The sequence below is a fragment of the Lissotriton helveticus genome, chromosome 7 (assembly GCF_964261635.1).
Source record: "Lissotriton helveticus chromosome 7, aLisHel1.1, whole genome shotgun sequence".
Taxonomy (NCBI): domain Eukaryota; kingdom Metazoa; phylum Chordata; class Amphibia; order Caudata; family Salamandridae; genus Lissotriton; species Lissotriton helveticus.
This window is the reverse complement of record NC_136068.1, coordinates 1,544,036,134-1,544,050,757: the sequence shown is the minus strand read 5'-3', so window position 1 is coordinate 1,544,050,757 and position 14,624 is coordinate 1,544,036,134. Positions and strand designations below refer to the sequence as shown.

Here is a 14,624-nt window from a genome sequence, read left to right as displayed (position 1 = left end):
ATGGCTGACAGTTACTTCTGATTTAAAGATTTGGTGTTTAGCATTACTGAAATGTAATTCCTGATACCTTGAACTTTGGATTTCATGTTCAAATATGGAAGACGTATTTTTTAATTAAAATTGTTTCAAAGGTGAATATACAATTGAAGTTTTCAAAAAATGTCTTTATGAACAATGATAGAAGACAAATACTAATTTGAAGATGTGAGTACGTTTGTTGATAATCTCACTGCAAAGTAGTATTATTTTGTGAAACATGGAGACTGTGGCTCAGTGGTTAGAGGCGGCAGACCCGGAAGCTGAGATCGGCCGTGGACCAGGGTTCGATTCCCCGCCTCGGCGGGTCTCGGGCTCTAAAATTCCACGGACTCGATAATTCTCGCTCCAGTGCCTACTCGACTCACGGGGTCACACTCTGCGACTCTGGGCAATAGCTTGCTTAATCTCCACTACGGCCCCTTGCGGCGGGATGCCTGGCTTTCACATTGTGGATACCCTGCTGGGGTATCTCACAGGGGAATACCAGGACGGGTTCCCTAAGCAAGCGCTTAGATACCGTGTCGGTGATTTGCGCTATATAAATACATGTACATTTACATTTACAGGAAACATGTGTGCACTGGATCAGGACATAGACCAGTCACTGATGGATTATGTTAGATATCCCTTCGGAGCTGAATGAATTTATTATTCTTGACTTTATAGGGCCCGATGGCAAGTTATACAAAAATCCATGAGGAAATTCCGGGCAGTTGGAAATACCGTAACCGGGCAGTTTCTCCGAATGTAATTCCACCCCCTAGGGGTAAAACCCACCAGAATGGGGAATAACAGTGTGGCCGCTAAATTAACACGGGGAATTCCGCAAGCTATCAGACTCCAAGGGGTTTAAACCCCATATCTACCACTGGCTTTAAGCAGGTGGTAAATGTGTGCGGAGAGCCTATGTGTGGGGTGGAGAGAAGGAGAGAGAAGCATAGTTCTGGCAGGAAAAAGGGTTGTCAGGTTCCTGATATGAGGTGTGCCTCCTGTAGCAGCTAAAACCTCACCGTTGATCAAATTTGGCCATGGTTTCTGCACCCAATAAAGTCAGGGGCATCTGCCCACTTCTGATTGGTCGTAGTGGAATTCCAAACTGGAGTACGGTTCTATCCGACTTGTAATAGGACCCATAATCTTGTTCTGGCCCCTGCCAGGTATTACTTTATGATAGAATTAGTTATTTTCCATTGCATATAGTACGAACGTGTTTTGCTTTCCTTTATTTATACGGTATTTCTGGAAAATTCTAAAAGTTATGGGCTACCTTGCTTTTATTTCAAATGATTGTTATTTATTTATTCTCTTCAGTTTTTTCCCAACGATTTTAATTAAATATATTTGAAAATGTATGACCTAGATGGAGCACAAAGATTGGCATTGATTGACCAACATCTCAGGGGTAGGGACATCACGCGCCCTTGATCCTCACCTGTGACGTCACAGCTTTGCCCTCTTGTTCAAACCTTTGCTTCACTGCTGTTTGCTGCTGAGGGATGAAGTTGTCGCAATGGGATGTATTTTACTCGAAAGCGTGAATGCATCAGTAAGTTTCACAGTTTCATACACGTGTAGCTCACAGTCCCACTTATTTCTTTGCAAGCTGGGATTTGTAGTCCTCTTTCAACCCGCTATAAAACCAGGACAACAAATCCCAGAATGCAAAGAAAATACCCTGACTGGATGACCTACCCATGCATGGAACTGTGAAAACTGAGATCGAAAGATGGATATTGCTGATCATCCCCTATATTTCCCTGAAAGGTAAAATAACTCAAAGTGGCTTCCGGTGTCATTGCCACCTACCGGGGTGCCATTGCATGACCTCAGTGGGGGTAGACATCAATGACGTCATTCCAGCGCCACCGTCCAGTGATAGAGTCACACGGTCAGATGTTTTCATTCTTAAAATATACGATTTGTTTAGAACCCTTTTGGTGGGAGTGTATCTGAAACGCATCTGGGCTATAAACATTCCAAGCAGGGCGTTGTGCAAAGCTCGTTCTCCAGGAAGGATGCTGGGCGCCTCCCTGGTGTCATGGGAACGAATGAACCCGTGTTAGTTTATGACATCAGAAGAATGTTAGTTTATGACATCAGAAGAACGCGGCGTCCAGGCTCGCGACATATTCCGACTCGGCGACGCTCTTTTTTTCGTGTGTCTCGTGAATGTTGCCACCTCCTCGGTGCAGCCGTCCGGGTTAAAATCCCGACTGGTCCCTGAGGAGAGAGAGGCCCGCTGGCTGGGTCTAAAGCCATCAAACCAGGCAGGCTTCCGTCTTTCTGTCTCTAATCCCAACTGAAGTATGATAAACGAGGAACCTTCAGGAAGGACTCGTCTTGCTATGGCGACCCAGGACGCTGGACACCCGACTTACTGTCATATTCTTTCCTCTCTAGCTGCAGATTCCCCGAACACCGCTGACAGAAGATGGAGAAGAAGGGATGCCTCAGTGTCACCAAGTACTTCCTGTTTATCTTCAACCTCTTTTTCTTCGTGAGTATTGCACAATCTTCATATTTGTGTCTCCTTGTATGATACAAAAGTTTCTTGGTCCATCTTGTGTTGACGGCTGTCCATTGCAGTGGCTCTGACGTTGCTTTTGTTCCTGTTCACACAAACGCCACCTAGCAGTTTGGGTTGGGCTCCTCCTTTTGAGGTGAGGCCAAGACTGATTTGCATATGGTTGGTCCATTTCAGTATTGGCAGATGAGCTACAAAATTATGTAATGTAATCAGTGGTAGCTGGCACAGGTAAGAACAATGGGGAGGTAGGATGGGGGCAGGGTGGGGGGAAGACGACACGATGGGTTAGGTAAAAATAAATACAAAACTAAATAAAACCACTTACCTGGTTCTCGCCGCATCGCTGACTCAGCGATGCGGCAAGCGCAAGGTAAGTGTTTTTTGTTACTTTTTACCTATCCCTTCGTCTGTCGACTTCAACCACAACCCGCCTCGTTACCACCCTACCACCCCGCCCCACTGCTCACCGCTCTTACCTGTGCCAGCCGCCACTGAATATAATTCTTGTCAGAAGAATTTTCAGTAGTGGTAACTGATTCCAGCATTTCCACCTTTTCACTGTCTCTGCCTTGGCTCTAGCCTAAACCACCTACCTGTTCAGAGCCGCCTGGCTAGTGAGACATGTCTCGGTTTGTCCAGACCACCTCTGCTTAAAACAGGATTTTCAGGATTAGCCCAGAAAACAGTGGCAGAGAGATGCAAGGTGCGTCATATCACCATTCACTACAGCAGCTGAAGGATTCTAGAGCTGTATAAACTCACATTTGCTTAGTGAACGGATAAAGGAACTGAACGTATAAAGGGTGTGAAACTCAAGGTGCTGTGCTACAACAGTTTCTTTTCTTCTTGAGATCACTAACAAAGGTGCACTGAAATATAGTATGCACCAAGGCATATACTATATATTGTCCCTTGTAACTACAGACACAGTTATAGCAGTGGCTAAGGCTAAGGCGGAGGAGCATCGCCACACTGCCCACTGACTGAGCAATAAAAAACTGAAAAATAATTATTGTAATAACATAACGTTATTATAATTGTATTTAAATATACTGGCTCCATTGTTTGGGGGTGAGCTGGGCTGTTTAGAGGCTGGGCGAGGAGTGGTGGCACCCTCCTAAGTGCGCATGAATGATTGGCCAGCCCTCTGGGGCCGGCCAAACATTCATGCACACTTTGTTCTACACCCAGGCTGCATTACAGCCTGGGTGGTGAACATGCTCAGGGTCCTATTCCCTGTCTGAGCGACGAACCACGGCACCCAGACATGCAGGGTTGTGATCAGCTCAAGGAAGCATGGGTGCTTCCTGCTTCCACAGAAGCCAGGAAGAGGATTAGAAGACGGAGGGAAGGCGGCGGGCGGCTGCATCCAGGTAAGTGGGTTTTTTAAAAGGTTTTTTAAATTCCCTGCCTCCTCCCTCTACTCCCCCCGCACCCTCACGCCAATTTGGTAGTAGCTGCTATTGAGTTATAGGCTTATATCTTCAGAGCACAAATATGCAACCAGACATACTTAAAAGTTTCTACACAATGTAGGACCAAATTTGGGGTACTTCAGTTAGACCTCACATGATTTTCTGGGTCGGAGATGGTGTTGAACCTCAATTTCAAGAGACAAGATGGCCCTGCATTAGGGCACCTCCCAAAACATTCAAATCAATCAAAATAGGTTTAATTAAAATTCCAATTTAAGAATAATTTGCGTGTACTCAATAATTTAGTTCTAGTGAGTTCTTGATCAGTGAAAATGTAACAGGTTTTATTACAAAATTCAAAAACAAGAGACACAGAGTCAATGCCAAGATGGCTTTCAGTGGCAAAGTTGTTCATAGTTTGCAAAAATCTGAAAATATTCCATGTCCCAACGGGCAGAAAAGTCAGAAAAGAAAGGATACCTAGAGGAACAGGAAATCTTCTGGTTCACCGCAAAAATCAAGGAGTTTTTTATACACAATTTTTGCATATTAAATCGGCTTTACTGCAGATTGATTGTGTTGTTGTGAGCAAATGTATAATTTCTTCAGCAAATCCGAGTATATGAAAAATAAACTTCATTACCTTAACACGTAAGCACTATTCCATTTTCTAGACTAATTATTCAGCACCTTCTATTCTAATGTCATCTGGAGATGTTCAACCATATACTAAACACTGACAATTACACTTTCCTCGAATGAATAGATCTATTGAAGAAACTGAAAACACAGCCACATGTAACAATATTACATCTGACTGTAGAAGGTTTATTGTAAGCAGAACAATAGCAGCTATGAGAATAAACTATTATACTTCAACTCAACTGTGTGCTGTGAAGCCTGTGGGGAGAGGATGTGGATGGGGGAGGGGGAAGCAAGAGTGAGTGATAGAGATGACCCATCTTGTTCAAGGTGGCGATTTACACTGAAATGAAACCTATTAAAACACGTTATTAAATACAATTATACACATCATAGGAACCTTATTTCAAAAGCAATTGCAAATCAATCTTCAGATATAAAGAGGATAAATGCATATTGCACATTGTTAATGATGCGCAAAATATGAATCTTTGAAACACTTCTATAATACCCTGAAGTGGACACCTAATTCCATAGACACACAGGTAGTGACGGAGATGCACATAGTGCACGTAAATTCTCAAACAAGCAGAACAGAAATACATATTTGTGCCAGCAAGCACATAGAGACAACCATACATATACAAACAAAACACATCTACATACAAATGTAAAGATAAGCATGCATAAACAAACAAATGCTCAGTAACAACGTTTTTTAGCATATGGACAGATATGTGTCAACACATTGGTCTATGACACAAGGCAGACATACGTACAGAGATGGAGACATGAAAAGAATACATGGACACAATTTCATGTTCTCAGAAAAGCACATGGATATACATGTGCAGACAACAGACATAAAAACTATCCTATGTAAGGGTACAACCAAGCACATCTATCACAAGTGAGATTGGTTGCTAGCCAACACCTCCCACAGCGTAACAAGGACACTATCCAAACACTGCAAGTTGGATTTAGGTAATTCAGACTTCATTTCATTGATGCACAGGTACTGAGCGTGAAGTTGTACTGAGTGTGTTTGAAGATTCATTATGAGACAACATGCTGAGCTTGTAGCCCATCCAGCAGCCAAAAGAAAACTTTTGGCTGCTGGATGGGCTACAATTCAATTCTTTATTTATGTTTTGGAACTCATAAGAGATCCACATAAAAGAAATACAACATATATTTGTACATACACAAACTTTGCATAAAACAAATACTGACAAGCATTTGATTCCCAGGACCTCTAATAAATATCTAGAAAACATTTGAAAAAGTTAAATATATTAAAACAGAACATTTCATTGGGCGGATTGTACAAAGCATTCAGAAAGGAGCTCGCCGTCAAAAGACCCAATTTTAAACATATATGTCTAAACCACTTTCTACGTGATATCCACAAGGCTGGGCATATAAAGAGGACATGTACAATATCCTGGGTGGACATATTACAAAGGTGACAAATTGCAGGGGACCCATACCATCTAGATGTTAAATTATTTAGAGGGAGAAGGTCCTGCCTCAAGAGGAACCAAAAACGCCCTATACCGTGAGGTATATTCCAAGAAACGTATAGTTGCATTTTGGATGGGCTACAAGCTCAGCATGCTGTCTCATATTGAATCTTCAAACACACTCAGTACAACTTCACACTTGGTAGAAGTGGCACAATCTCATCACTAGCCAGTTCACAAAGTTAAAGTAGCACATGAAGGTTACAAAAATAAGATATAAACAGGAGGAACTTAGGGGCATATTTACAAAAGAATGGTGGAGTGTGGCGTTAAGCACAAAATGTTAGCACCACGCTCTGCCATTTAGAAAACGCCGGGATGAGCTGTTTTTACAAAGATACAGCACATCCCTGCGTTTTCCCTAGTGCTAGTGCTAAATTAAGCTGCTCAGTGCCAACGCATGCACCCTTGCACCATAGTGCAAGGGTGCCTGCATTGAGGGAATGATTGTTTATGTGCAGGAAGGTTGCCCTTTCTGCACATAAACAATCACTAATGGCGATTTGTAACTTCGATGTGTACGGCATTGTGCATCACACATAGAAGTTGCAAATCGTAATTCGTTTAATGATTGTTTATGTGCAGGAAGGGACACCTTCCTTCACATAAACAATCATTCATTGCATTTTGCTGTATTTTTTCGTGCTGCACAATGCAGCACAGCAAAAATGAGGAGAAATAAAGCATTTCTCCTCATTACGCCATTTTAAGACAAGTTTTCCCTGGTGTTAATTTTGGTGCTGCCCCATAGTTACTCCATCCTTGTAAGCCACGTTATGTGGCTTAACGCCGCCTTGTAAATAAGACAAAGCCCCTATCGCTACAGAAACGCAGTTAAAAGTGACATTCCTGGGACAATAGGGGCTCATAAATAAGGCCCTTAGTATTTAAGAACTGAATTTCAAAGACTGTTCTCCAGCCAATCCCGAATCGCCCCAATAAAGACACTCAGCTGGCAGATGTCCACTGTAGGTGGAATTTCAGGTTGTGAAGAGTGTTTTTCGCACGCTGGTAGCATTAGACTCGTCCCAGGCATTCATTGAAAGAAAGAGGGTATCTAGAATGAGTGCTGTGGGGCAGTCTACCACGCTGAGTTCATACAACGAAAACTGTGACAAATCTATTTTGGTATTCGGCACTGTCCAATGGAGCCACCATTGCGAGTATCACCCGCCCTGACTACCTGCAAGTTGTGGAAAAGTAAATTCTGCCATGTTCTGTGTCCCTACGTGTCATCCATCATATGTTATGTGTGCATGATTAATATGCATATGTATTCCCTATGTTCGATTCAAGACGCAATTATAGTTGTGTCCACCTCTAGTATGTCAGTTTCCAGTCCTCGTGAATACTACGAATATCAGGCCTATGTAAAGCTACGTTGCCACGTCTCTCAGTGTGCACGTTATTTCATTGTAAAGTCCCCGTTTCTAGGCCTCAAAAGGGCCTGGACACCAGATTCAGCTCCTGTCTCCTGAAACCTCGCTGAGGAGCGATACAGCCCCACCTGTATCCTCGACCCTTCACTTACTTCCTGCCTCGCAGTGCCCGGTTCACCCTGGCTCTGCCTCTGAATCTGCCAAGAATATGTTATGATTCCAGTTATCAGTTCAGTCCTCCTTCTCTGCATTCCTAAGCTACTGAACTGCATCAATAGTTTCCGTCATTGTCTAGCCTTTCCGACTCCATGTAAGAGAAATACTGTATTTAATGGTCATTTCGTATTCTTCATCACGCACTACATGTAGAATAATGCATGGTCCAGTCTTAGAATCAAGTTAGCCTTTCCCCTCCTGACTTCTAGTTTATATCAACATGTTCTCTAAACATCAGATACTAGATACTGCTTAGGTACATGTCGCCCTGACTCTCCAGACTTCAGTCTCTGCTCCTAGCACAGAGTTCATAGCCCCCAGCTTCTCCTAGTGATACGTCATTGCCAGCTTGCGCGCACCACCAGGTTAGAGGTCCCGGCTCCTTAGGTAGCCCCCTCCATGTTTCCGCCCCATTCATGACATATTCTGTTACGTTTGCATCACATGTCTATGTATACGCCCTGTTACACCCACTTCCACCCTTATCTTTCGCGACTGCTACGCGTCACACCCTTTGCTCCACCCACTGCTCCGCCTATCATATGTACTGTAATGCAACTGTTTTACTATATATGCTTGTGTATTGTTATTAAATGCTAGCGCGTTCATCCCAGATCCAGCCCCGGCAGCTGCTGGGCCCTGCCATCCTATTCCTATGCAGGTTGTCCTGTTCCTGTCCTTTATGCTGTAATAAACCTGCGAAACTCCTACTACCTCGAATCTTGACTCTTATTTATTGAGCTATCTGTTATTCATTTATACATTCAAAAATAGGGTATTATTTATTTATTTACCACATAATGGCGCCCGAACAGGGACTTGCCCTTTCCCCACGCGCCGGTGAAGCCACGCCGGCCCCCTGACCCTCTGCAGCCGTGACGGAACCATACCGTGCACGTGCAGATATTTCTGCTTCAAGTATCCCTCAGGCCCACGGAGGAGACGGAGGAGGCGGTCCAGCATCCAGACGAGGCGGTGGAGGAATGCGGCGAGTCCCGACCAGAGCCCAAGCCAAGAGTCCAAGGTCCGAGGTATCCGGAGGTCCACCCGTAACTTAAGTCCGAAGTTCGTCCGTCCGTCGTCGAAGCAGTCCAGTCCAGTCCGAGGCTTTCCGTTCTTGCTGCCCGGTGAGTACCATTACTGGGGTAGTATCTAGACAGGGTCAATCTAATTGACTCTGGTCCGTGGGTTGGTGGTACCCAGACACACAAACGAAGTGTCCACTTCGGTGGATGCGGGTCCTGACGTGTCTCTTTATGAGACCGGTAAGTTTCGTACTGTTTCAGCAGTGCATCTAGTTTCTGTTCCAGTCAGTTCTGTTCTCGAGAAAATTCATATAAAGTCATATATTCTGTGTTCCGTATTCCAGGTAGTATTCTGTTCGAACTGTTATTCATAATGTTTTTCATGTATTTTAATATCGTGGTATGAATGGGGAATAAGTATCGTGTTCATTGTGTATTGTATTGTGTCCAGATTATAGTTCAGTCATGCCGCTGTTTTCAAAGTTACGTCAGTTAAAAACTAGAAAGGGTTTGTTAGAGGAAGCAGTTCCTGTCCCGCCTAGGGACAGTCCAGGTCATTTTATGTATCAGAAGCATGGCATAAGTGCCATACTATATCTAGATTTATGGGTAGAGTATACAAAACAGTTAGAAGAAAAGTATAGATGGCCCGTATCGGGTACATGGGATGCCGAGTGCATCATGCGAGTAGAAGAGGCATTATGGAAAAAGAAAGCCAGACAATCACAGAAAGATGCCATCGAGCTATGGCGTAAAGAAGCTCATAAAAGAACCGAAAAAGAAATCAGAAAGTCAGAATTAAGTAGAGAATCCTCGGAACGAGCACAAGAAAAAGAACTAATCGAGATAGGTGAACAAGTCAAAGCCGAACAGTCAGACAGACAGAGGAATGCCCTCATTAAGGGTATGTATCCTCTTCTTGCCGAGGGCTTGCCAAAAGCGACCCCGGAGGCATCCAGTAATTTTCCGCCACCACTAGTTCCGATCAAGTTACGTCACAAACCAACCGCAGCTGATATTTTCATCTCGTCCTATTTGGACGACACAGTCCCAGAATATGCAAATCCTGTTCCCGCTCCACCAGTCCCTGTAAATCAGGCACTTCCCGTTCCTCCAGACACCGGGGCACCCTTTGCAGCACCTGCTACGGTCCCCCCGGTCCAGCCCGCCATACAAGTCCAGCCCGCATTCCAATTTCCCACCCTGCCAGGACGAAAAGCATCAGTTGATGATTCTAGTCTAGGGGCCGCAGGAGGAGGTCCTCCTCGAACCCCGCCGCCACATAAGCGTTTAACGGCAGCCGAATTACATATGCAAGCGTCACAACGTACGCCCAGACTGTCTGTTGCAGAAATAAGAAAATCCCTTGCCGAATGCTGCTATGACCCAGTCCCAGGCGAAGATGATATGGTTTTGTATTCATTACGCGTAAGAAATGTGGCCGAGTATCTAGTCACCCTACCAGATATGAAGGAAGATCTAGACAAAATATACAGGGGAAGATCCAGAAAGTATTAGTGATGTCATGTCCCAAAGGAAAGCTGAGACCCAGCTCATGATATTAAAGTTTCTGATTAATTGTCTAATAAGAGAACAAGATTACCCGTCCAAAAATCAGGCCGAAATGAAAGCCCTGATGAAGTGGAGTAATAGTATAGCCGAGGGTAAGCACAAGACTATCGGTGCTATGGAGAGTATGTACAAGAAAATCCGTAAAGAAATAATAAAGTTACACGAACAACGTAAAGCAGCACAAGTAAACGAGAAAGAAAGTAACTCTGATACTGAAGAGTTAGACGACGAGAATTCCGCCAGAATAGCGTATGTAGGACAACCTAGATTTCCAGATCGCCATTTACGTCTAGAACCCAAGTCTACGTTCTATCATCCAGTACCAGACCAAGGTTCTCTAGAACAAGTATTTCAAGCTACCGATCACATTCTGAAATCACGAATCGGTTACAGTGAGTTAAGTACTATGCATGAACAAGAACTAGCCCGATCAGCAGTCCGATGGATTACTGATTCTACCACTTTTCCAGACGAAATAGTGGCACAAATGTTTCTGAAAATGCCCCCAGCCGAGCAACGACTGGTGGGTATGTATATGATTCAGCACCTCATTACTCTGTATGAGGGTCAACATTCTGATCCAGGTCCGTTACATGATATCCTGAACGAGTTACTTCAGTATAGATGGAGAGGTCTAGGTACCGATTTAATTAGTGTCATTCTAGAACAGCGCCACAAATATAGAACGTTTCTGAACCCGCATTTTGTTCATGTCTCACCCCCAGAAAGTAAGCCATTTTACATAGACAGACAGAATCCGTTACGAGAAGTCCACCCAGTTAGAGGAACGGGTGGCGAAATGCAGCGAGTGTTTGTATACACTCCGATCACAAAGATGGAACTTCTGGAGATGAAGAAATTAATTCCCTGTCATGATAAAGATCCAGCAGGGTTCCATAGAGAATTAAAAGACATGCTCCGTATGGGAGAATACACGTATCCAGATATAATTAAAATGTTAAAGGTTCTGTTGCCCGCAGGGGTGTATGAAAAGCTCAAGGAAAAAGACTGGGAGGTGGGAGAGAAAAAGATCGATTGGGCAGTCCTAGAAGCTGAAGATAAGATACGAGTACCAGGTACCGGTCTCGGAGATAAATGTAAAGAATTACCTGAATTATTGATTCAAGTTTTACCCAGATTATTAACAACTAAAAAGGAAGACTGGGATGCAATCTCAGCCTGTAAACAGAAACAAGACGAAGATATTAGTGATTTTTATTCTAGATTCGAGAAATGTTTTAGCATCAACAGTGGCCTCAAGACAAGTAGTGAGTCATACCCTCACCTTTTTGTTACTAAATTAGTCGAGAATTCAAGCCCACAAATTAAAAATCGAGTTCTGAAAGTCGAAAGTACCTGGCAAGCTAATACCCCGTCCCAGATGTTGCAGATGCTCCAATACCACCAGAATAGAATCAGAGAAGAGCAAGAACATGAAAGAAAACGTATGAAAGACACGAAAATGAAAGTACTAGTTGCACAATCTGTTCCTCAAGACAGTCAGAAGAGGGGTCCAAATCAAGCCAGTCATCCTGCAGCTCCCGTTAAAGGGAATTGCAATTATTGTAAACAGCCAGGTCATTTTATAAACGAGTGTGCAGTTCTGAAACACAACATAGCTACTGGTAAGACTAAAGAAAGACCACGTCCGCCTAGACAAGAACAAGTTTCACAGACTCCTCAGTTACAGAATGCACCACAGACAGTTACAGCACCGCAGCCTATCGCTGCAACACAGCATGTCACACAGCAGATGTACCAGTATGCACAGTCTGAGTATCCAGAGTACCAACAGTATTCATGAAACAGCCTAGAGAGGGAGGTAGGCTTGCCTCTCATCGAGATACCTGTAGATCAAGAAGGTCCCTATGTTCATAGTCAAGTATTAGGGAAAGACAGAAAGTTTTTGATTGATACAGGGGCAAGTAGGACCACAATTAGTCACGCCGAAGTTCCAGGGGCTCCGCTCTCAGGCTCAAGAAATGTTTCCCTTGGATTTTCAGGAAAGCCTATCGTAAATGAGATCTCAAAGCCAGTTTCTCTAGAAGTAGGTCCATTGTCCCGCACTACTGATCTGTTACTTACTAAGTCATGTCCAGAAAATCTATTAGGCATTAAGACACTGAAAGAGTTAGGTGCAGTTATATGCTGTTCCCCAGAGGGAATACGATTGTTCCTACGTGACTTTAAGGGTCACTATGTATTACGAGATTTTGATTCAAGACTGTCTAATGTTCCACAGCACTTATGGGCGCAAGGTCCAACTGATGTAGGTTACATGCAAATCACACCCTATCGTGTGACTCTCAAGCCAGGTGTAGTGTTACCACGAATCAGACAGTACAGATTGCCACCTGAGGCTGTAGCAGCCTTATCCAAAATTATTGACGAGCTTATTGCTCAAGGAGTGGTTGTAGAAACTGACTCCAATGTATGTAATTCTCCGATCATTCCAGTCATGAAACGTACTGATCCAAATGCACCCCCAGTATATCGATTAGTGATTGACCTACGAGAGCTTAATAAGTGTATTATTCCTCAGTACCCAGTTGTCCCAGACATCTCTTCCCTATTAACAGCCATTGATTCCGAAGCCACGTTCTTTACTGTAATCGACCTCAAGAACGCGTTTTTTAGTGTTCCCATTCATCCAGACAGCCAGTTCCTTTTCGGATTTTGTTTAAATGGAAGGAGCTATAAATTCACACGAGCTCCTCAAGGTTTCACAGAAAGTCCTAGTATTTACAGTCAAGCACTTAAGAGACAACTAGACAACATTCACATGCCAACTGACACTGCCCTGCTCCAGTATGTCGATGATCTACTGATCACAGCCCGTTCTGAACGTGCTTGCGAGCGAGCATCCCTTACAGTCTTGTATTTTCTAGCCGAGATGGGGCACAAGGTATCCCCTTCTAAGCTTCAATTCTGTGTCCAGCAAGTGGTCTACTTAGGACACTTACTGTCCAAGAGGGGTAGGCAGTTGACACCAGACCGTATCCAGTTAATAGCGAGTCTTCCTCAGCCCAAGACCCAGAAGGAGGTACGTGCTTTTATTGGCCTTACTTCTTATTGCAGACAATGGATTCCTCAGTATGCATTTCTAGCCAGACCACTGATACAGTTAACGACACAGGAGGCAGCCGTATCGACTGTTCTCCCTTGGACATCTGAACATACACTCAGTTTCAATGAGTTAAAGAAAGCCCTATGCCAAGCTCCAGTTCTAGCGACACCGAACTACAGTAAGCCTTTTACACTTTTCGTTACTGAACGCGAAGGTACAGCATTATCTGTTCTCACACAAGATCAAGCAGGACAATACAAGCCATGTGCTTATTTTTCGAGCACATTAGATCCTGTAGCCCAGGCTCTGCCTGCGTGCCTCAAGTCAGTTGCAGCCACAGCACTAGCTATCAGGCAAAGTGATTCCATAGTCTTAGGACATTTCCTGACAGTACAGGTTCCACACTCTGTGGAAGTTCTTTTGAACCGAACACAAACTCAGCACTTGACAATTGCACGTTTAACAGGTTATGAATTGACATTATTCCAGCCACACATAGAAATCAGACGCTGCAACATCCTTAATCCTGCTACACTGTTACCATCAGTTACTTCAAATCCAGCCACACATGATTGCGTGGAAGTAGTTAACATTACGACAAAGCCAAGACAAGATCTGACAGATACTCCGTTACCAGACCCCGACCTGACACTTTATGTGGATGGTTCATGTATGAGAACAAGTACAGGGGAACTAGTCGCCGCGTATGCAGTGACTACTGACACCGAAGTTATTGAAACACACCGTATTGACACCCTGTCCGCTCAAGCAGCAGAGCTAGTTGCTCTGACACAAGCCTGCATACACGCCAAGAACTTGAAAGTTAATGTCTACACGGATTCACGTTACGCATTCGGAGTCGTACACGACTTCGGAGTGCTCTGGCAGGAGAGAGGTTTCATGACTTCTCATGGAACCAAGATTCAGCATGGTCTCCTTATTCAAGCTCTGTTAGATGCCATACACTTACCGACATCTATCGCTATCATGAAGTGCAAAGCACATACGAAAGTTACTGACATTATTTCCCAAGGTAATGATCTAGCAGATCGCACAGCCAAGCTTACAGCACAGACTCCAGACATTCCAGTTAATCAGACACATACTCCAGATCCGACTACATGCATGACAGTTAAGGACCCTACTCAAGATGTCATAGACATACAGTTACATGCTACTCCCGAAGAAATTAAGAAATGGTCCGAACAAGGAGGGGTCC

The 14,624-nt window shown here is 43.9% G+C and overlaps 1 protein-coding gene across 2 annotated transcripts in view; it reads left to right on the top strand.

Moving 5' to 3' along the window:
* The window catches only part of LOC144770469 (CD82 antigen-like), a 206,868-nt gene that overhangs the window by 91,855 nt on the left and 100,389 nt on the right, over window positions 1-14,624 (top strand). For both annotated transcript variants that reach the window (XM_078654994.1, XM_078654993.1), the window contains exon 2: window positions 2,440-2,536. In XM_078654994.1, coding sequence (XP_078511120.1) covers window positions 2,471-2,536 — 66 coding nt within the window. In that variant the 5' untranslated portion in view covers window positions 2,440-2,470. The remainder of the gene's footprint in view (window positions 1-2,439; window positions 2,537-14,624) is intronic.